General features: G+C 30.5%; 2 protein-coding genes across 5 annotated transcripts in view; both read right to left on the bottom strand.

Moving 5' to 3' along the window:
• LOC121115573 (glutamate-gated chloride channel) overlaps window positions 1-23,851 on the bottom strand; it is a 263,024-nt gene that overhangs the window by 106,026 nt on the left and 133,147 nt on the right. The window lies entirely within an intron of this gene.
• On the bottom strand, window positions 549-2,597 carry LOC121132097 (protein FAM200A-like). Its single transcript, XM_040727544.1, has one exon. The coding sequence runs from the start codon at window positions 2,595-2,597 to the stop codon at window positions 549-551; it is 2,049 nt and encodes a 682-aa protein (XP_040583478.1).

The following is a 23,851-nucleotide window of genomic DNA, read 5'->3' on the forward strand; positions in this document are numbered from 1 at the left end:
TGTATTTTTTTCTCCTCTTCAGACGAGTTTGGTATTTTCCTTTGTTGTCACAGGTAAAAATAGCTAAAAAAATTTCAACAGTTGTCGTTCTATACTTTAATAATTGCAACAAACTATAGTTTTAATATATATAGTATAACTATATATAAAACTTTATAAGCTGTGTTATCAAATATGATTTGCGGCTCCAGACAAATTTGATTTGGGGGAAGAGGGGGCAAAACGGCTCTTTCGATAGTAAAGGTTGCTTACCCCTGGCCTATGCAAAACGGGCATTAATACAACACAAAATAACAACAGCCTTACAGAGATGAAATTATTTTATAGTAATTTGAGAAATAAAATACAACCAGAATACAGGGAAACTTTAAACAGCAGGGCTGAGTGAACATACAATTATAAACAAGTGCGCAGGTAAGTCTTGTCTGAGAAAAACACAGGATCTGTGCGCTTATAACGTGCAACAGACACCTTATTGCTGCATGTGCAAAAACTTTACTTATTAGGGATACTTATTTTAGCCTATTATTTACATTTCTTAAACACACCTAATGAGATGGGTGGGCAATATTCTTGGAGCAGAGCAAGTCCATTCTGGGCTTTATTTTAGAGACGGCCACTCGTAGATCCTCCTCCACGTTTAGCCGCGATCTGTATTTATTTTTTATGTAGGTCAGTGCTGAGAACGTTTTTTCGCACAAGTAAGTAGAGCCAAATGGAATCAGGAGATGCATAGCGGCCTTGGATAGCTGTGGGTATTCCCTCTCGACCGAAATCCAAAACTCCGCCAGCGTCTTGGTGTTAAATGCTGCCTGTAAGGTTCTGTCACTTGACAGTTCAACCAATGCGTCCTCCAGGTCGGATGTGAGATGATAAGCCCTCGTAACGGTGAATGGTGATCTTATCCAGTCATATTTCTCTGGAGCAGTTTCCTCCGGAAAATACTTGTTGAAGTGTTCCAGGAGAGACTGAAGGTGCGCTGTGATGAACTTCTGCACAGTTTTGACACTCAGTGCATTTTCCTCGATGAATTCGTCCAGCTCAGAAAACATATCGAGACTCCCCATTCTCACTTGCCCTGACCAGCGCTCGAGTTTCCTATTGAATGCGCAGATTTTGTCATTCATTGACAAGATGTTAGTGTTTTCATCTTGCAGTGCCAGATTAAGTCCATTTAATTTTTCAAATATGCAAGACAAATACGCCAGCCTTGTTATCCATGCAGGGTCATTGAGGTGGTCGGCGAGCTGGGATCCATGCTCCATCAGAAAAAGGCGCACCTCGTCCCGCAGTTTATACAGGCGGCTGAGCACATTTCCCCGCGAGAGCCATCGGACTTCGGTATGGAACAGCAGGCCCTCATGCTCTGATCCCAGTTCGTTACACAGAGAGGCAAACAGTCTAACATTGAGTGGACGTGTTTTTATGTAGTTTACCATTTTAACCGCAGTGTCGAGAACATGTTTAAGGTCTGGTTCAAGCGTTTTGCTGGCAAGCGATTCCCTGTGAATCATGCAGTGTGTGAAATTTATGTGCGGCGCCACTTGTAATACTCTCGCTTTCAGTCCTTTCTTTTTCCCCAGCATCGCTCCAGCCCCGTCCGTACACACACCGATGCAATTTTCCCAAAATAGTCCCTCTTCTTTTAGTTTGCTGTCAAGCTTTTCAAAAATGTCCTCACCTGTGCACGTTCCCTCCAGCGGCGAGCAAAACAGCATGTCCTCATTTAGTTTTCCGTCAAAGCTGTATCTGACAAAAACAAGCAGCTGGGCAGAGTTGGATATATCTGTCGATTCATCTAGTTGTAAAGCATATTTTCCTCCTTTTATTCTGTCCACCAGCTGGCACATTATGTCCTGGGCCATGTCTGTGATGCGCCGGGCAATAGTCCCGTTTGACAGCGGCACCGATTCCAGCTCACGGGCTAATTTATCCCCATGCATGGCCCGACTCATAGCTATAGCAGCAGGTTTAATTAAGGTTTCGCCAATTGTGTGTGGCTTTTTAGCCTGTGCAATTAAATATGCCACCTCATATGAGGCCCTTTGAGCTTTGGCTGGGATTCTTGTTTGGCTGGTAAGGACTTGCTTTTGGTCTCTTACCTCTCGCTCCTTTCTGCGGAAAAAATCGGATGGTTTAGCAGCGAGTGAGGGATGCTTGGTTTTCAAGTGTCGGAGCATTTTTGCCGGCTTGAGGCTCTCATGTGCAAGTACCTCAGTGCATATCACACATTGGGGATGTTGTCGTTCGTTGATAATGACACATGTAAATCCATACTGGATAAATTCCTCTCGATATTTTCGATCCTTGGTGTGCTGCTCAGACTGGTGATGTATATTGCCACGGAGGTCTCCACCTCTGCCGAAGATCGACGCACTTGAGGACGGGGATGCTTGTCTGCTCTCTACCTCCGCTGACCTCTCCTGCTCCGCTTGCATCTCTACCTCCGCTGGCATCTCAAGCTCCGCTGGCATCTCAAGCTCCGCTGGCCTCTCCTTCTCCGCTAGCTTCTCAAGCTCAGGTAGCCTCTCCTTCTCTGCTAGCCTGTCCTGTTCCTGTGGCCTCCTCGATTTGGTTGGTATTAACCAACGTTTCATTGTGACTGTCAATAATTTTCAGCTGCTTTCCAAAAGAGTTTTGGCCAGCTACCGTGTGACTGGTGCTGCTGTAAATGTAACTGTCGCTAACCTGTGTCATAAGATAAAAAAGGAAATGTTCTTTTTGTGGAGGAAAAAAAGGGGAGAAAAAGAAAAAAACTGATGGGAAATGTGTAAGCTATTTTATTTAGTGACTCTTATTTTGAAGAGGGGTTTTACCGGAAGGATGTGCTGTACTAAACGGCTGCTATGTCTCCTGTGTCTTCTTTAGGCTGAGGCCTTATTCAATACAACAACTAAACGCTCGGCTACAATTGCATGGTTTAACTCTAATATCAACTCATATGTATATATTATACAAAAAAAAAAAATTATAATTCTTTTTTTTTTTAATAAAAAAAAAAAAATTGTATTTGTTTTTGGAATACATTTCGCGACCCCGCATCTGTGTCTCGCGACCCCCGGGAACCCCTGCACTAACGTACACACATTGAATTCAAGAGAATGGAATTTTTTTAGAACTTTTTTGTAAAATTTATAATTATTTAATAATAATATAACATATTATTTAATTATAGTAAGACCCATTTCAATTTGAAACCAAACAATGTAATAAAGCTCTTGATCCTTGTTTAAGTATTTAATGTGACAAATAATACTTATAAATTAGTGAAGCCAAAAATTACACCCACAATGCAAGTACTGAAACTTCATGAAACTTACCTATAACAAATTTTCCTAATTCATGAATGCTTCCCTTCCAATCATCACACAAGTACATCCCTGGTGTATTTATCCGCCAAAATTAAAATGAATATTTTAATATTATAAAACTTTATTTACCCTTAAATGTTATCACATATGTATGGCACTATAAGCATAAATAAACAAATTGAATTCTTTTTCAGGATTATACTTTGTGTAAATTCATAATTTGAAAAAATATTATATTTTTTAGACTCTAGAGAAAAGGTTATTTATAAATTAATAATTAACAATTTAGAAATGTTTAATTCAAAATAAGACTCGATTATCGAAAGGTCGAAAAATAGTAAAAAAAGTATACAAAATATTTTTTGAAACCGCAATAATTAACTCCACAGTTTGTTAGCAATGCAGAAACTAACGAAATTGCATTTTAAAAAAATGATAGAGGAAGCATTTTGTTAAAGCATGGAGCAGAAAAATTTGACACATACAAGCTTGACATTTAAAAGGATATTTAAGAAAAACACTCCATATCAGAAACGATGTGTTTAATGCATCATATGATGGTTATCTTGTTGAGTAACATACTTACTATATAATAATAAAAGAGTAACCTTAGATTAAAGATGTTTTTTTATTTTTTCAATTTCATCCTTTATGGATAATCGATAGTAAGTCAACACCTTTTTTTTATGAGAAAAAATAAGATAAAAAAACTTGATAAATAGATGCACGAAATATAAATTATTTAGCACATTGACAAAAACCGTTAAATTGGTGAACAGTTTTTATTTTCTGTGTTATCCTTCATTGATAGCTAGGAACTCCGGTTAAAGTATATGTTTTCTTCTTAGAAAATATAGTTATATTTCAGCATATCTATTATTTTCAAGAAATTGTAGTAGGTTTATAACTTTTTTTATGGTGAGTATTTTGGTATATTTGGTAACCTGACGATTTTTATTTTATTTTCTAAAACTGTTATTATGATTATTCACTTTTTACGAAAGAATATCTAAGTATTAAGTGTCACCAGGAGTGTGTTTTGCTCAAGTCTGTCTGGTTGTTATATTTGTAAGTCTTGAGAATGTAAAACGGAGTTATTTTTGCCTATATCCCTTCCTGATACAGAGTGGGACTTGTGTGTAATTCTTTGATTTAAGAATGGATCGGAGCTAATTTAACGAAACCTCATGATAGCTAAGGAGTTTTCTTCTCAAACATTCTTCAAATTATCTGGGGTTAACCTGTTAATATTAAATTTCCTTTCTTAAAATACCGAAAATCTCTGCAACTTTCAACCCTATCTGTTTTTTATAAAAATAAAATGTGAGTTAGAAAAAGGGCGCTAATTCTTTGTTCTTTTTTTTTCGACACACACTCAGAAACATTTTTATTCCCATTAGCAGTTTTTTATGTATATAATTTATAATAAAAAATTTGCATAATATAAATACATAATGCGGGGAAGAAAAACATTTATGTATGATATATACATATATTTAATCGTATAGCGGCTTTAGCCATGTACAGCAAAGCTTCATGCATATATATTTTCGAGGCCAATAAAAACATATTAGAATTGTAAGCCATTTTTATTTATTGTTACATTAAGTTCTTAAAAAGTATGAATTGTAATAGATTCAATACGTGTTATATGGAGGTATATACGTATATATTACAGGAGTCAAAAAGGCTTTGTGCTTCTACATACGTAAATAAAATGAATAAATATAAATTGCTTTCTTATATTTAAAAGAATGAAATATAATATAGTATTTGATTGAAGTTTTACACTTTGTGTATGTAGACAGACTCTTTATATTTCAAAACTATTTCAATTTCGCAAATTTAGTCCTCTCCGTCAAATATACCCATGTAGTTAGGTAGAAGTGCAAGATTTGTAGAGTTGTGCATTCTAAGACCTGGTGGTATGTTTAAAAAAAAAAACTAAAATATTAAATAGTCATCGTGACAACTTGAAATATGTTTAGAAGGAAAACAAGACCTTTGGTTAAATAAACTACGAGCAGTTATCATACGAAAGAAAGAAACACAAATCCTACTCTATATCTAGAAGTGGCATATCTAAAGAGGAATTAACCCAATGCTTGTTCTCAATTCTACTTTGAGCACAACAAGTTATTTCACTAATAACCCTCCAACAAACCCTCAGTTATGCTCTTTGTCCTATTTTTGAGTACATACATAGGTAATTACTTTATACTTTGATGTTCTTTACTAAATAATTATCAATTAAGGATAACTGCATTAGAAAATAAAACAATCACTGTTCTGATTACCAAAAATTAAAAGTTTCACACGCGAAAATGCTTAAAATTTACTACTTTAGAAGCACAAAGATATAAATCATGAAATATTTCTACGTAAAACTGTTCATAATTTCTTCTCCAAAGAGATATTCAAAAAAATATTTTTTTGGATTAGGGGTAAACATTGGTATCTGAGAGAACTAAAGATAATTCTAACTAAATAAAGAATAGATATTGTTTTAAATATTTGCCCCGTCAACACAAAAGTAGGCAAGAATATAAAATTATCAAAATTGAGTATGGATGACATTTGTATTTTTCAGATATGACATTATCAATTTCTACTGACAAATTATTCTGATATAACCTTTGAAGTCGCTGCCAATTGCACTTAAAACTGAGAACAAATTTATAGTAATAATTAAAAAATTGAAATTAACCATATCGAGATCAAATTAAATCATATAAATAAATTGTAGGCTATAAAATATAGTCTACGTTCTGGAGTATCTCAAATTATCAAAGAGATTAGAATATAATGTAAAGGGGTTTTTAATAGGGATGCTCACATTTTACGTTAATAGCTTTCGAAAACGACGTCATATTTGTGTCTGTTTTTTTGACAGCTGTGCTCAAAAATAATTGTAGTTTCATCATGAAGCAGTACACACTCGAGCAACACTTAAAAATTATTATAAAAGTGATGAGTCTTTGATCCAAACTTTAAGAGCGTTAACGCCGATTTATGGTCAACGTAATTGACCTGCAAAATCAGCAATTCAACATTTGGTAAAAAAATTTGAGTACAAATACACACTACATAATGTTCCTGTGCCAGGAAGACAAAGAAATGCACGAAGTATAGAAAATATTGCTGCCACAAGCTCATCAAATCAAGTTGACCCAAATTTGTCTCTTACGCGCTGTTCTCAAAAGTTGGGCATCTCTGTGACATCGTTGTGGCGAATTTTGCGAAAAGATCTGAGCCTACACCCGTATAACATCAAGTTGACACAAGAACTGAAGCCACTTGACCACTTCGAACGTCAGGAGTTCGTAAAATGGGCTGAAGAAAAATTCGAAAATGATCCTGATTTTCATCGTAAAATCATCTTCAGTGATGAGGCACATTTTTGGCTCAATAGCTTTATTAACAAGCAAAATATGCGCTATGGGGCCGGGAAAACCCCACACGTGATTTATGAGGCGCCATTAAATCCTCAAAAAATACTGTTTGGTGTGGATTGCATGCCGGCGGTGTCATTGGATCGTACTTTTTCGTCGACGATGACAATCGCCGCGTTACTGTGAATTGAAATCGTAACCGCACCATGATAACCGATTTTTTTGGCCTGAATTGGAAGATATGGGCTTGGACGATATGTTGTTTCAACAAGACGGTGCCATTTCACACACAGCAAATTTTACAATCGATTGATTGAAAAGTAAGTTTAGTGAGCGTCTTATCTCCAGAAATGGACCAGTAAATTTGCTGCCTCGCTCGTGCGATTTAACGTCTCTACACTATTTTCTTTGGGGTCACGTGAAAGTTCTGGTCTACACCAATTATCCATTGACGTTAGAAGAGCTCAGAACAAATATTCAACGCGAAATTGCTGCAGTTTCAGCCAATTTATGCGGAAAAGTAGTCGCAAATTGGGTTCAACGATTGGACTTCGTAAAACGTGCACGTAGTGGTCATTCAAACAACATCGACTTTCATTCATAAATTAACTTGAATGTATTTTAACGGCAAATAAAGAAATCGTCGATATCTCAAACCATTTTCTTTTTATTTAAAAAAAAAAAATGTGAGCGCTATTAATGAAAAACCCTATATATCATTGGTATAAATATGTATATGGAATATTACACTGTATGTAGAAGGTATTTTTAAAAAGTAAGGTGATTTTTCAAATTTCGTAGGCACTCTGTATTTTGAAAGCTCGGTTTGTATATGTTAGTACACTCGTCACAAACATATATTTACAAATTACAGCTATATAATATGTTTAATTTCTTTGTGAGAAGCATAATAATTAGAAGTGTGTGGCGTGTTTGGCGCAAAATTTTAAATGTTTACAATGGCATACAGTGAAACTGTTCTGATTAACAAAAAATGAATTTAAAGGGGTACAAACTCTTCCAAGATGCCGGAAGTTGCCAATGACGAGCCTCGCTCTGGACACCCAAACATGTGAACAACAAATAAAAACGTCAAATCACTATCAGAGAAGCTGCTGATGATACTAACATATGGTTTGGCTCGTGCCATAATTCTTTTCGAACGTTTTGGTCATAAGACAAGTGTCAGCGAAGTTTTTTCTGGAACCTCTCAACTTTCACCAAAAGAATCGTCGATGAGCATCGCTCATGAGCTCTTGACTGATGTCAATGAACATGCTGATTTTTTCAAAAAGGGCATAACTGGTGACAAATTGTAGGTATGTGGTTATGAATTAGAAACCAAAGCTCAATTATCCCAATGAAAGAGCCCAGGTGAGCCAAGACCAAAAAAAAACAAAAATGGCAAGTTTGATCAAATGTCAAAATTTTGATTACTGTTTTTTCGACGACCGTGTCGTAGTGCTTAAATAGTTCTTACAATATGACGGTACGGTCAATAAAGAGTATCATCTTGAAGCTATGTGCAGCTTGCGAGAAGCAATACGAATAAAATATTCGGATTTATGGAAAAACAATTCATGGCTTTGCATCATGATAATGACCCCACTCCCTCATCTTTGCTTATGAAAGATTTTTTTGGCAAAAAACAGCACCGCAATCATGCCTCAGCCACCACATTCACCGGATTTGACCCCATGTAACTTTTTCTTGTTCCCAAAAGTGAAGAGACCCATAAAAGGATGGAGAGCTGCAACGATTGAGTAGATAAAGACTGCATTATTGAAAGAGCTCAATGCTATACCGAAAAGTACTTATGAGAAGTGTTTTTGGAATTGGAAATAGCGTTGTCACGAGTATATTGTATCCGAGGGGTTTTATTTGAAGGGGAAAACATAAATATTGATGAATAAATAGATATTTTTTCCTAAAAAAATACAAAGTCACCTTTCTTTTTGAACACACCTCGTATGACATAAAGAAATAAATTGGTCATTTCTCCTTTTCTTGATTTTTGTACAAGATTGTTTTTGTGTTAACTCACCATATAGCTATAGTAATTAAACACATTGCATTCGAGTAGTTATGATATGTTAAATCGATGGATCAAAGTTGTACACGTACATTAATCTAATTTTGGCATTTTTTACCTATAATTAACCTTAACTCTAAGTTTAATACGGTAGGCATTAGATATCGTCATTCACTAAATTATTGTTTAGCAATAAATGCCCATCCAATAGAGAAAAATTTAATTAAATAATGAAACATATGATGGATATAATATGTAAGAAGGGGGAGAAGAATTAGACTATCGACCTACTTAAGCAATGCCAAAAAGAGAGGGAAGGAAAGGGAGAAATCTATCAATAAAAGGAGAAATGCTTTCAATGCAAAAGTCATATCATCCTCGCTTCTTCTTCTTCTTCTTCTTCACCATTTAAACAGATGAAATCATTGTAAATTACTATTCCCTTATTAGATTTGGCACAAGAATAAAATTCAATTCAATATCTTTGTACTACCAATAAATATTTAATTGCTTCGCATCACTAAATATCTGACATATGCATATTGCATTTTTAGAAATATGTAATTTTATATTAGGTACCATCCTTCAATATAGTGTATCTCGTAACCTTTCCTCTTCCAAAAAGAAACAAAAAACAATACAAAATCTGTTGTTACTATATATTCTATATATATAGTAATGATTCCTTACTGTATTATAGCTGGGAATTATTTATGGCATCTGACAAGATCGTTTTCGAATTCTACCGCTCACAAGTTATTACTTTTATGTATTTCTCAAACTTTACGCCAAAATTAAAAGAAAAAAACTCCAAAATCATAAATTGGTAGGTGTTAGTCAATGTCTCCTCCCAGCAATAAAAATATTATTTAATATATGTACTGTTGTAAATTATTCATATCTTAACAACAAGAATTCATTCGAATGCAACCAATCCATGATCTGCAAAAATGCTGATATGGGGAATAGAAGCAGGAAAATCAAAAGTTGACAAAAATATACTATGTAAATTTTTGTGTAAGAGATATACCGCTCGGTTTTTTCTTTCTTATTAAAAAGGTGATATTGATTAAATTTCAATTTTGTTGTAAGTTGAAACCTCAAGGCTATTGGATGTATGATGATTGATGACGACGTATGGGTAGTATTGTAAACTATACCCCTTAATTTATAATACTTCATTAACTGTCATCCTTTTTTCGCCAATATACATAATATTTTACAATTACAAAAATACTTTTTATAATTTTTGTTGAAGAATTAATCAAGTATTCTATGTACATACATTAGAATGGTTAATTCTTAAAATTTTGACGGATAACATTTTACCTTTTTTTTAATACTGTTTATGGACATGAGGAACATATTTGGTGTAATTTCATTGATATAAATACTCATTTATATCAATGAAATTTGAAAAAAAATGACGAAAAACTAAGAAAATCCCTTACTTATTTTGAATGTGCTTAAAATTTTCTGTGGCTAAACACATATTTGAAATTGAAATACAATGATTACAAAATGTAAATTTTATTTTTTCTAAAATTAACTATTTTTTAACAAAAAATTTATGTTTATCGTGTACTTCATTGACTGTACGTCATGCATTTAGTGAGAAAATTGAACATAATCTAATACTAAGGCTGAAAATAAAAATGACTTATCGTAACAGATAGATCAACAATTAGTCAGCCCAAAAAAGGACCACATCGGGAAAAGTGCACGAAATACTTTAAAATTCTTTGTAATTTAATTATATTTTATTTTATTCTTTTGTGATGAAACAATATATGAAATCTAACCAATAAAAAAACCAAAACTACTTCCTGTGTTTTCCTCATATTATGTTCTTCTATTTTACTTTATAAATGCACTTTCTAAGACACAAAATTTAAAATTATTTCCCAAGTAGATATCTAGTATTTTAAACACATTAAAAAACTAAAGTATTTAATGACTATAATTTTGTGATTTAAAAAAAAAGTAAATTAATCGGCTTTGCACTCAAAGTTAATATTACAACTATGAAATCTCACATATATGAATTTGGAACATCAGTTTCATCTTAATACACAGTGTACATCGAATTAGGTTGACCGTCTATCCATTTAAATATAAATGAGCATTCACAAAATAGAATAGCAAATATTTATTCAACCATAAAGATATAACACATTTATGTAAAGTATAATTGGTGAATACGGAATGTTGTACAAATATAAAACAAATTAAATTGTAATATTAACACATACATTGAATTAAACTTATACGAAGTGTATTATAACAATATATTTACATTCATGTCTGTATCCACATAAATATGTATTAAAGTATCACTAATTTCATAGCATATCCTTATTCAAAAAAAGCTCTTAAAAATCAATATAATTATTTATTAATTTTATGTTTTTGACCTATTGACTATCCAGCTATAGACTATAAAATACGACCTAGAACACGTGACAGACTTGTTGTAGTTGCAATTTTTATCTTTCAAATGTGTTATCAGTACTATTTAATTCCTAAAGGGAGAAGTTGTAGTATAAAGGCATGTCTTGTGCATGTGGTCATGAAAAAGTTCTTTTTAGGCTCAGAGTAGAATTAAGGATCGACATCCGAGTAATTCCTGCCTACGTACGTTCTTTCTCTATAAAAAATATAAATTATATTTCATTTCCTTCCTCTCACACAGCTTTCATCTAATATAATAAAATATCATAAAAAATCAGCTGTCATCTCACATGCCCCAAACATTCTTTCATTTGTTAGAATAACTATGTTCATTTTATAATAGTTTTATTATTAACCCAAGTAACCCATTTGTTAGTGTAAGCACTGGTTCCTTTCTTTGCACCCATAAGGAAATTTGGATGTTTTGACACTACAGCTGTAGGATATGGCGGTTGTTAAAAACAGTGAACATATATATCAAAAATCAGATCTTTGAACCTTCTGTACTCTATTCTCAAGACAATATTACCGGGTCTGTCATCAATTATGGTTGAATGAAGTAACGTATTGGCCGTTATTTCCGTATCCAATATTGAGTATTGTTACACATATAAAATTTTAATACATAATTGATTGGTTTTTTTTGGTCAGCAATGGATGGCCTCAGGGTAGACAAGAATACATGTAAAATGCACATTCAATGCCTTCATGTAAAACCACCTCCAGAAGGGGATTTGAATTTTTAAGCAGAGTAATAGTAGTTTAGTAATATTCGTTTCATTTTATAATCCAAAACAAACACTTTTTAGGAGTGGGGGGAAGTGCATAAGAAAATTGAAAAATATTTAGTTCCTCTAACTAAAACAAATATAGAATAACTCGTCATATTTATAATAATATCAGTACATCCTTTCACAAATATACTGTAGCATAATGCTATGCATATTCTTTATTTTCAAAGAATATAAGATTTTCAGTTTAAATGCATATATTTTTTTTTCTATAGGCATATTTGTATTATTATATATATATGTGTGTGTGTAGGATTTAGCGTCTATTTACCTATTTTATATTTATTTTTGAAATTATTTTATAAGGATTTTAAGCATTTTTTCATTTTGAAAAAGTATTCTCAAATAAAGTTGAGATCTTTTAAGTGTAATGCATGAAAGAAAAAAAAGTTGGAGCTAAATGGGCTCCTACATCCCTGATGACAAATCCCTCGATTACACCTTTTTGGGTGCATGTCGAGGGTAAGGGCTGCAGTGTCCTTCATCCAAAAACCAAGGTTCTCAAAGACACTGGGATGCCATAAAATAGCCCGTCTGCCATCTACCGCGAGTGCCAGGCCTTCCCAAGTCATCATTAAGGCCATAAGGGCGACAAAATTAATATTTAAGATAGGTCAGACACACATCTAATTTTGTTGAAATTCTTTGGTTAATTATTAAATTATATTTGTTGAAATTTAAAATTCAAAGTGTTCAGAATTTAATGGACCACTCGGTAGAATTTATAAGTTATGAAATTAGAAAAATTAATATAATTTCTAAAAATTACAACTTCATTTGTTGTTTTTGTAGATTTACCCTATTTTACTGTAATGGGGTATTTTCGATGTTACCTTATTTTCTTTTTTACTATAAAAATGAATTTACGATTTTTATAAATTTAGTCAAACTGTCTGTGAAAATGATAACTATAAAAATTAACCCTTTCTTTTGTGGTGATGAGTAAGTCTGATCACCAAATTGAATGTGAATTTCACAATAAGTTTGTGTTTGAATGGGTAGGTCTAACTTAATATGGTTAACTAGTTAGTATCCCTTTTGTTATTTCGTTGAAATTGAGTTTCAAAAGAAGGAAAATAGTCTATTGTCTTTTTTTTGTTCATTTCGTTAATAGATTTAAACATCTATTACTATCTCTGAAAGAATATACCCTTTCTCATTCGTATATTTATAAAAAGTGTATAATTATATATATTTGAATATGACTATGATATTTTCGCTCACTAGTATTAAATTAGATTTATATCAGTAATTCATTTTCTGTCCCCATAATTTAAAATCATATAACAGGAGCTGATGTTTATATCGGTCTTAATTCAGTAATATCATTGGTCTCACTAGCGCCTCTTCCTCACGTTCTATAAAAATACCATCACTATATATAATGAGATATATAAACATTCTTAACCAGCTCAGATGAAGCTGATGTCTCTCTCGTGCGAACTCAAAACTTTTAAATCTGTGTAAAATTAGGCGTCTTCTCAAAAAAAAAAAAAATTCTTAGATATACTATGACTCTAAATATCTTGGTAAATCTTGTTGAAATATACTGAATTGTTTTTAACAACGTGCATTTAAATATTACTAGAAGGTGAGTCCTTGAAGTTTGAAAATTTTTCAAGACAACAAACATCAATTTCTCCACAAATAATAGGAAGTAAAGTTTTTTATTACTTTTTTATTTATTTTGCTACTTGAATTTCTAATTTTATCGAGTGTGGGATTTTTTTATAAGTTACAATTTGTTGCTGTGTTACTAACTTTAAATGACTATTGCGGGTATGCCTTGTTTGTGTTAATATAAAGATTTTTGTTATCTAAATACAAAAAAAATGATCAAAATTACAATAAACTGATATTTTTTGCACAATTATTTATAGGCTACAATGCATTTCTATTTGAGTAATTTTTTTTGTGTTTTTTTTCATCATGTTTGTATTTCAGCACTTTGTAACATTCCTTTCAAATACTAACTTGATTAATTTAATGAGATTTTTCTGCACAAAAATACAAAAAGTCTTTCTATAAAAGATATTGGGGTATGCCTATCAATCAACATTTTTCAAATTTATTTATCATTCATTCTCTTATAAAAATGTTTTTTAGATTGTAATACTGAGCAAATATTACACACATTCAGCATGGTTTTAAAATAATGTTTCTGTCGTTCTGATGAAATAAATAGATGCATTTAATCTAAAATATTTATACTGAACTTTTATAGAGAAAAAAAAAATGCTGAGCAAATGAACAATATATGAATTATAAAGTACATTTACTAAGAGGTTTTATGGCAAAGTTCTATACTCGTATATCAATTATTATGATTTCTGTTTCCCCTATTTAAAAAACAAAAAAAATCACTATCTTTCATAAGTCCTTATTTACTATTTTTCTAACAAAAACTCAAACAAAAAGTGTCAAAACAAGTTATAATAGGGGAATAACTTTCAAACTGAACTATAACTTTTAAGAATGAACTAGAAAAAAAAGTAGATCTATAATAATTGCATAAGGGACATATATTGTGTACAAAACTAACCTGTATAAGAAGAATTTTACAGAGAACTTAGAACAAACTTTGGCCTTATCTGGATCCTATATGAGTCGAAACACAGTCTAGTTTTGTCTACTCATACAAAAGATTAGCAATCGGAAATTAAATAAATTCCGTTTGTTTTCAATTTTTAGTTAGTTAAGCAATCGCTCATCATGTAGTGTTTTGCTAATTTGAAATCTTTAAAATTATTTGAATATAAATAACAACAGAATTAATTACGCTATATATGCATGGAAATGATAAAATTCCTAATTGGTGCATTAATTCTACATTGAGTAATGGGAACTAACTCTGGGATTGTTTATAAAGGATTACTTTTTTCTTTATGAAGTAAAATTTTTACTCTGTGGGAGAACTAAGGCAGTGATTGAGGCACATCGAGACCATGTTGAAAATTAAGAAGATACTACAATTTATGGTAGTAAATAAACCGAAAAAAAATAGTCACAATGCATTGATTTAAGATCTGGATGAGTTCAAAGATTGTTCCAATTGTAGTGCACAAGCCTGTATATTGGTTATAAAGCCAAAAAACTAAAAATACAAATAGTAAATAATTGATTTTCTCTTTATAATTCGTCTCCTTTACATATTTCAGGAGAAAACTGTTGATTTAAAATTTGATATGGTTTGTTTCTTGTTGTTTTCCTTTTTTGATTGTCATGCTTCACTTAGCATTACGTAAACAAACAGCAAAAAATATTGATTTATTGAATCAATAAGGTTTTTATATTTAATAAATCATGTCTGCCTATTAATTTCTTTATATTATTAATGTGTGCCCCCGTGCATACTAAAACATATGTTGCTCCAAGTTAATTTTTCTTTTTCTTTTTATTACATAAAAAGTATGAAAACAATTTGTTTAGTATCGTTTCTTCCATTATTATTTTCTACAATGGCAAATGCCCACTCAAACAATCATTAAACAATGATTACAGCAACATGCTACACTTATCAATTTTCTTGTATACATAAATTCAAATACAAATGGATACAATTGCAAATACTCGTACATAGAGCTGTAATTTCTAAATATTTACTCCCACGTTATTATGATCACTCCTTAATTATTGAGGAAATAAAATTCAAGTATACGGTAACCACGAGTGCATATGCACATGAACAAGAACAGAAAAACCGAAAATTTGATGCGGAAATATAAGTGCAAGTCTTTGCTGGACGCAAAAGTAGAATTTCGGATCGAAATCGGAGTAATTTCTGGCAATGTCCTTCCACGATACAGTGAGGGATTTTTATCTGATCTCTGCTCTTAGAGCTGCTTCAAACTAATAACATCACCCTGACTATGACAACATGAATTTAGTTAAGTAGCAGTAGTTTATTTTTCCATCATATTTGGTGTAGCGAATCAAAAAAATATTTTCACATGTAAAACTGCTCTCCTTCCAAATGCAAAGCATACCATTGGATTTTTCAAATTTTCTTTACATACCGGCAGTATATGAATATTTTAGATTGTCCTTTTTTGGGGTGAATATTTTTTCTGTAGTATGGTATTATCTTGAGGAGAGTATTAAAGAAACGGTATCTCCTAAATTTCAGGTATCTCATCTCATTTTCAACATGAATAAGGAAATTTATGAGCAAGATATTAGCCAAACTTAGACGTCATGTACCATTACAATTTTTTATAATATAGGTCTAATATTGTAACCATATTATTGCATAGATATAAGAGGACCTTGGTTTAAAAAATCCAAGGTGTCTTAGATGTGTTTAAAGCAAAAAAAAAATCCTATTAAATTGTTTATAGTAAAAAAATCCTAATTTGATTAAATAGGTGTATTTATGATTTGAGGTCCCAAAACTGTATAAACTAATGTATGCTCTTCATATTCTAGATTTTAAATTTGTTATGGGTAGTTTTTTTAAATGTATTTACAGTTTTTGAAAAAATCAATGTTTTATCCTGATTAAATTTATTTGGAAAAATAATTCATGGGTGAATGCTTATGATACACTATAACAAAAAAAAAACATATTATCAAAACTTTATTTAATTATAACCTATATTGTCAAAATAATTTATATTGTTTAATAATACAAACATAATGAATATAAATTCTAAGTATATGAGTTTAAAGTTTCATAGAAAAAAGTTAAATATACATTGATTTGGCAGTTATTTTTGTGACAGCTCTTCCTGATGGAAAAAGGAAAAATTTTGAAAAAGAATTTGGTTTAGTATAAGAAATATATAAGAAGACTAATTTTAAATCTAGACTATGTGAAGTATTAAGTATGTCGTAAAAATCTTGAAAAAGTTCTGAAAAGTTTAAGATATCAAGGCTAAAGATGGTACAACTCGCAAATAAAGCCTAAGTACATCTATTTAACATCTGTTGACAATTACTTACCAAAGTTTCAGCCATCATGGCGAGCAGTTGTTATGTTAAAGTCGTTTTTTATGAGTTGGAATTTTTTTTGATATTTTTATATATTTTTCAACATAGTCTCATTCTAAATCTACACACTTCTCATAGTGAAATTACAGAAAGAACAGGCGACAAAAGATGAAAGCAATTGAATTCAAATGATATTTATATGTGTATTATAACTAAATATGATACATTTTGATGTGATAAACAATTTTAATATAAAGGCATCATTATATATATTGAAAAAAAGTTTAAAACATAAACATTTTTCTGAAAAAAAATGCAAAAAAAAAAAAAAAGTGGGAGAAAAACTTTAGATATGGATGTTAAAAAAGTTTATAGTTTGGATATGATAATAATTAGAAGAAATGCCTAACTTTTTACCATTTTTAATGAAATGTAAAAGTTGTAGTAGAGCTATATTTTTTCTCTGAAATGCTATCAGAAAATACGTACATATATATTTTTTTCAGTTTCAAGAACATTTTATTATTTTAATCTATTTTTTTTTCATGGTTACCTTATAACATAACATATATACAAAACTTCTTGCATCTAAAAATATGCTCACCAGTGTTAATTTCGTACTGTTTAGTCAAATTTCGTTTTATTATACTTTGTTTGTCTTTGTCAAATTTAGACCCATTTGAATTTTGTCAAGAAAAGAATTGACCTATTACAGTCAGATCAAATTTTAAAACATTTTTATTGTTTAATCTTTTAATCCTCCCACAACAAACCCTCGTTGACGATTTATTTACTCAGAGATAACAAAATTAAAACTGATGTTCACTTAAATTATTAACTGTACGTGGAGCAAAGGCTCCTGCAGCCCCTCCCTACTAAGTTGTTACTGATAGGTAGCATTTCTCATCTCTTTATGCCGATGTATAAGTAAAGTTAGAAAAAATAGTACCTGCTGGTATGTAAAAATACAAGAGACCGAAAAATGACATAGAATCCATGACCATTTGAAGACTTGTAGTTTTTGGAGCTGTCATAACGTTGTATCAGATTTGTTGTGAGATTCTATGAGAGTAATTAAATAAACACAAATCACATGCCCTAACTAGCAATGCCATAGGCTGAAATTACTTGAAGTCGATCCTTCAATCTACTCTGAGTACAACAAGGACTCATACTTAGAACTCCCAATATATCATCTCTGTTACACTTTGTCTTTCATAATCATATGTACTAGTAAATACATTATATTAAGAGGCTCTTTCTTCTAGTATAAATGAATAATGACAACAGCTTTGGAAAATAAAAATAAAAACTCTACAGATTGACAACAAGAAAAAAATTACCAGGTGTTCAGGTCATATTTTATACAGTTCTACGTTAAAGCGTCCACAAGATTGTATATTTAGATATATTTAAAAAAATTATTATTAATTATTTCTTTTGGGGGGGGGGATTTTTTAAAAATCTATAGTTATTCTCAAAAAATTCTTTTTTTTTTTTTGAATTTCGAAAATCTTTAGCTGTTCACAAAAAGTTAATTTATTTGAAAAAACATTTTACATATTCAATTTAATAGAAAAATTTTTTAAATATTACATTTTATAAAAAAAAATTTCGAATATTAAATTTTATAGAAAAAAGTTTCAAATATCAAATTTTTGGAATGTTTTTTAAATAATCACAGATGTTCACAAAAAATTTCAAATGTTAATTTTTTTTTTTCCATTTCAAAAGAAATTTTATGGAGGCAAATTTTAACTTACTAATAGGAATTTACAAAAAATTAAATTTTTCAGAAAAAAAAATTTGAAAAGTTAAATCAAATTTTTTGAAAAAGAAAATCAAATATTAAATTTTCTTGTAAAAAGCAAATATTCCATTATTTGGAGGGGGGCTAAAGCCCCTCCAGCCCAACCCCTGCAGATGCTTGAAAAGGTACTTTCCAAGAAATAAAGATTTATTATCTTTCACATTGCTTCCAAACTTATAATATATGTATACAGTATATTACTTTTATGTGGTTGGAAAAGTCAAAGTATAAATATATATTCAATTGGGATTCTTTTTTTTCATATCAACACGATTTGCATGATCGTTTTTCTTTACTTACATAGTGTGCACATATATTTCAGTCAACAATTTATAAACATAATTTACCTTCTATTAACTGTACCTACTATGTTTGGTTTTTAACCCACAACATTGCGTTGACTATAAATCAAGAAAAAACTCCACAGCCTTTGTATATTGATCTTTTTTTGTGTGTGAGAGGCTGTCTACTTTAGTTAATATATGTTGTAATACGTGTAAATACAGAAACACAATTGAGAAATTTTACAATAAAGCCATGAATAGACTTACTTAACATATTTACAAAAAATAATAATGTGTTTATTCTTATAAGAGTGAAATCATAAAAATAACTTTTATTTTTAACGTAAAGAAATATACATATGGATATATATACATTCAGAATCTAAATAGAAAATAAGATTAATGGAGAAGGTTTTTACTTATATACATATTTTTTAATTTGTATATGTGTTAATTCAAGAAAACTACTTAATATGTATAATATGATTGCTATATACGTACTTATATGAGCAATATCAGTGGAATGGGATATTTGGTTAATATAACATACACACAATTTTTCTTGTAGGAAATTATTACAAATCATGTAAACTAATGTGGTGACTTAATACCAGGGGCGTTTGCAGGGGCTGTAGCCTCCCTTCAAATAAATGATTTTTTTCATTTTACCAGAAAATTTAATATTTGATTTTTTTTTTTCCAAAACATTAAATGTTTTGTGAAAAGCTATGGATTTTTAAAGTTTTTCTCCAAATTTTGTCTGCTTATTACTAATCATTCAGAAAAGTTATAAAGCAAGGAAAAAAATTAATATTTGCGTTTTTTTTTTAAAAAAATTAATATTTGAGCTTTTTTTTCAAAAAATTAATAATTGAGTTTTTTTTTCAAAAAAATTGATATTCGAATAATTTTTTTCCAAAATAATATTCTTTGAACTTGTTTTCCAAAAAAAAATTATATGAATTTTTTTGGAAAAAATTTAAAATTTTATTGTTTTTGCCTGAAAAATTAATTATTTTACAAATTTTATGGAAAAACTGTAAATTTGGAAAAAAATTCAAAAAAATATATTTTTTTTGATACTACCTGTATGAAATTTTTCGCATACAAAAATTCGGAAAATTCTTATTCTACAAATTTTATGGAATTTTTTTTTGATTTTTTGATTGAAAAAAAACATACAAACACAAAGCCTTCCCCCCACCATTCAAATATAATCTTGCAGATGGGCCTGAATACGATGGATTATATGTTTTACAGGTTCCATAATTGGTGGGAAAAATATTCCGAGCTTTATCTATCAATCTCCAATCCTCATTCTCAGATCTACTTCGACAAAAGATATCAAAAATGGGGGGGAAAAAAATCCCACATTAAACTATCATACGTTGATTAAGGAAGGCAGATTTGCGTAAAATACTACCTTTAAAACTTATGAATAACTCTTAGGGAAGGAGCGACAAACACCATTGATGGAAAAATAAAATATCATTCTTAAATATATTTTATCTCCTTCGATATATTAATTTTTTGTCTCAATTCTTTGATATGGGCGGGATAAACATTATTCTAATTGAGCTCTACAAAAGTCATTTAAAAAAAGAGCTTGTTAAACTGTTATAGCTTTTGCGTACGAATCGAACACGATCTTAAGATGAAGGGTGGTGCCTGGCGGGACGTCATAACTTTGGGACTGTTGCATCCCAGATATTGAAAGACTAAGCAAGTAAGTAGTTTTCCAACAGGTTATATTTGGAAATAACATAGGAAATGTTACATATGTCCTCATAGCCAGGAACTGTTTTTTTTTTGTTTTTTTAATGAAATATTAGGTCTATTGTTGGTGGAACAATGGGCAAGGTAGATTGCCCCTATGTAATAATCAAATAGGATAAAAATAAAATACAATATGATCGCCAATTTCCGTCAATATTTACTACATAATAGATAATGTTTATGGAAGAATATAATTTGTCTGTATTGAATTGATAAAAAGTCAATTAATGAGTCATGAAGTATAGTCAATGTAATGAAAAGATCGACGTTCTCCAACAATTTATTGTCACTTTCTAAATTTGTTTCTACCTTGTATTTTATATTATTTGGTAAAATAATAAATATTATTTTTATTGATCAAGAGGCAAATATAACCAATTCTCTATAAAATACATTTTACTATTGAACGAAAATCTATTCGTACATTGAGACTTTAAGGTTGAAGTTATTAATTTTATAAATAGGATCAAACTTTTTAAGCTATTGAAAAAGTTTGGAAGGCTAAATAATCAAAAGTAAATAAAATAACAAATATTGTTTCTATATGTCAAGAAATAATATTTCTTATAAAAATACAACATCTTTGACAACATGGCCCATTTTTTCCCCAGGAGAAGACAAGAAATTTAGTGTCATGTTATTATTTTGTAACTTTTTTCATTGAAACTTTGACAACACATTGTTGATCTCCATCAATACTATATTTTGTATATAAAAAAATATATAGAGTCTATTCTAAGAGCAACTTGCATGGTTAATAATAATAATTTATTGATAGAAAATGACAATAATTTTCAAAATTTAAATATCCTTTGACAAATTGTCCCAAAATTATTTATTAGAAAATATATATATGTGATATATTATTAAAAAAATAATCGTATAAGAAATAAACGTAATAGTAATAAAAAAAATTATTATCATGTTGTAAGAACAACAAAAACAATAAAAAATTACCACTCAGCTTGACGCCGGACTGTCCACAACAGCAGTTATTGCTGTCATATTACCCACATGGGCAAGATTGTCAAGGAAATGTCGGGATACAGTTCTGAATTATGGATGAAAATATTTGATAGAAGGTATAGTCCAGGGCTTGCAAATTTTGAAGCCCCAAAGGACTTTATCAATAAGAAGTGGGATGTCATACCTACTTGAAAAGCACCTTTGTCAGATTCCAAAGCCACCTGGATGCCATTATTGCTGTCTATGGTGATCATATTCAAGAATAACTATCCTTACTATCAATATTATAACAAAATAAAAATCAGTTAACAATACATGATATTGGTGTTCAACCTGGTTTTTTTTAGCAGGAAGTTTATTTTTCCTCTCATTGACATGTCAAGCCATACAATGTGCTCGTTCATTGGCATTTGAAAATGATTTATTCTAATTCAGGAAAGGACTCTACCTTGTCAAGGTGTGATGAATAGATTAGGAAATTAAATTTATCATGTAATTGGATGTATTTATAAGATTATGTCTTCTATTTCCCAGATAGCTGATGGAAGATAATTTACATTTCAATTTCAAATAGTAACATAAATTTTGTTTTAGCACTCCATGTTAAGATTGTGGTAAATTATCACACATTTTTTTATGGACTGTCCACAATTACATATTCTTACATAATTGATTAGTTTCACCCTGAGAGGTCAGGAGGAGAATAACCTTAATATGATTACAGTGATGATTTTATTCGCCGTGTCATCAAAAAATAAAGCAAGTAGTCTTAAAGCTAGGTCGATAGGGAAGGCTTTATTAAATCTTTCAGAGCTAACTATCAAATAATATAAATGTAGGGTTACAGGATATTCGCGCTATTATAATTTCGGTGGTGGCAAGATATGGAGTGTTCAAATTGAAGATCCCTAGGACGATTGAGGGTGCTTGGGACTGGGCCTCGGATATCATTATTCATCAAACAGATCAAGACATTTTTGGACTTTGCAGAAAATACCCTTTAGAAAGAGAAAAACAAAAAACGAGCCAGTTGTTAGTTTAAAAGTAAATTTACTTTTAATATTATGTGTTTGTATTGTATTGATTTTAGATACAAATGTTATTAAATTAGATATATAAATGTATTTTATATTTGTAAGTCTTAATTTGGTGAAGAAATTTTAAACTATAGTAATAAAATATATTTTTGTTAATATATCTTCGCCAGAGAATTTTACATAATTCTAATTTTTATAAATTATTTCCTGTCTAAATAAAGGTTAAAAAAATTATGCTAATAAAATTGTTTTGTATATCAAATGTATACAAAATTAAATATCAATTTTGAATTCGTCCATTTTGGGCTCAAAACCTTTGCATGACCTATTTTGTCTATAAAATATTGGTATGTATGCAGTGACACTAATACAATAGGGGTCATTGCCACCAACTACTTTTGCAGAATAAAGCCTTAAGCGAAGTAGCGAAACAAGGACCCACTTGATATAAGCTGAAAAATGTTTTGATGTATATAAACTTTTTTTGTGGGCTAGTGGTAATGTTTATTTTACTACTAATGTTACTTTCATTTAGTTTTTATTAACTTGGGTGTCTTTTTTATCTCTATGTAGTATTTACTGTATCTATTTGGATTGTATGTATATTTAAACATTACGGTCATATCAGATATGTTGTCTGTAAGGGTAACTTCGATTACAATCCTAATCAAGTTCCATGTGAAGACTTGATACTGCATACAAAGATATATTGATAGAGAATGGGAGGAAGTAAAGCTCTTCATTGAAAGACAGTGATCATAATTCACTTATCTAAGGAGATGTTCAACCCGAACAAATTATCTTAGTCCATAAACGTGGTTAATCATTCTATTCCATCAAAAGGATATTATTTATGCAAAATCCACATTTATATTTAGGCTAAAAAGAAAAAAGAAAACATGGACGAGGGGAAAGTCAACAGCCTTACCCCTCTAAAAAAATAATACTCCCTCTAGATGACGTTCCCATTATATAATTCCCCCTCCCTACTTGCACATGAATTCAGCGCCGGTGACTGTATGTAAATATGAAATTTAAAAAAATATAAATTGAATTTTCTCCTTTCTTTGAT

This window comes from Lepeophtheirus salmonis, chromosome 1, assembly GCF_016086655.4.
Source record: "Lepeophtheirus salmonis chromosome 1, UVic_Lsal_1.4, whole genome shotgun sequence".
Classification (NCBI taxonomy): domain Eukaryota; kingdom Metazoa; phylum Arthropoda; class Copepoda; order Siphonostomatoida; family Caligidae; genus Lepeophtheirus; species Lepeophtheirus salmonis.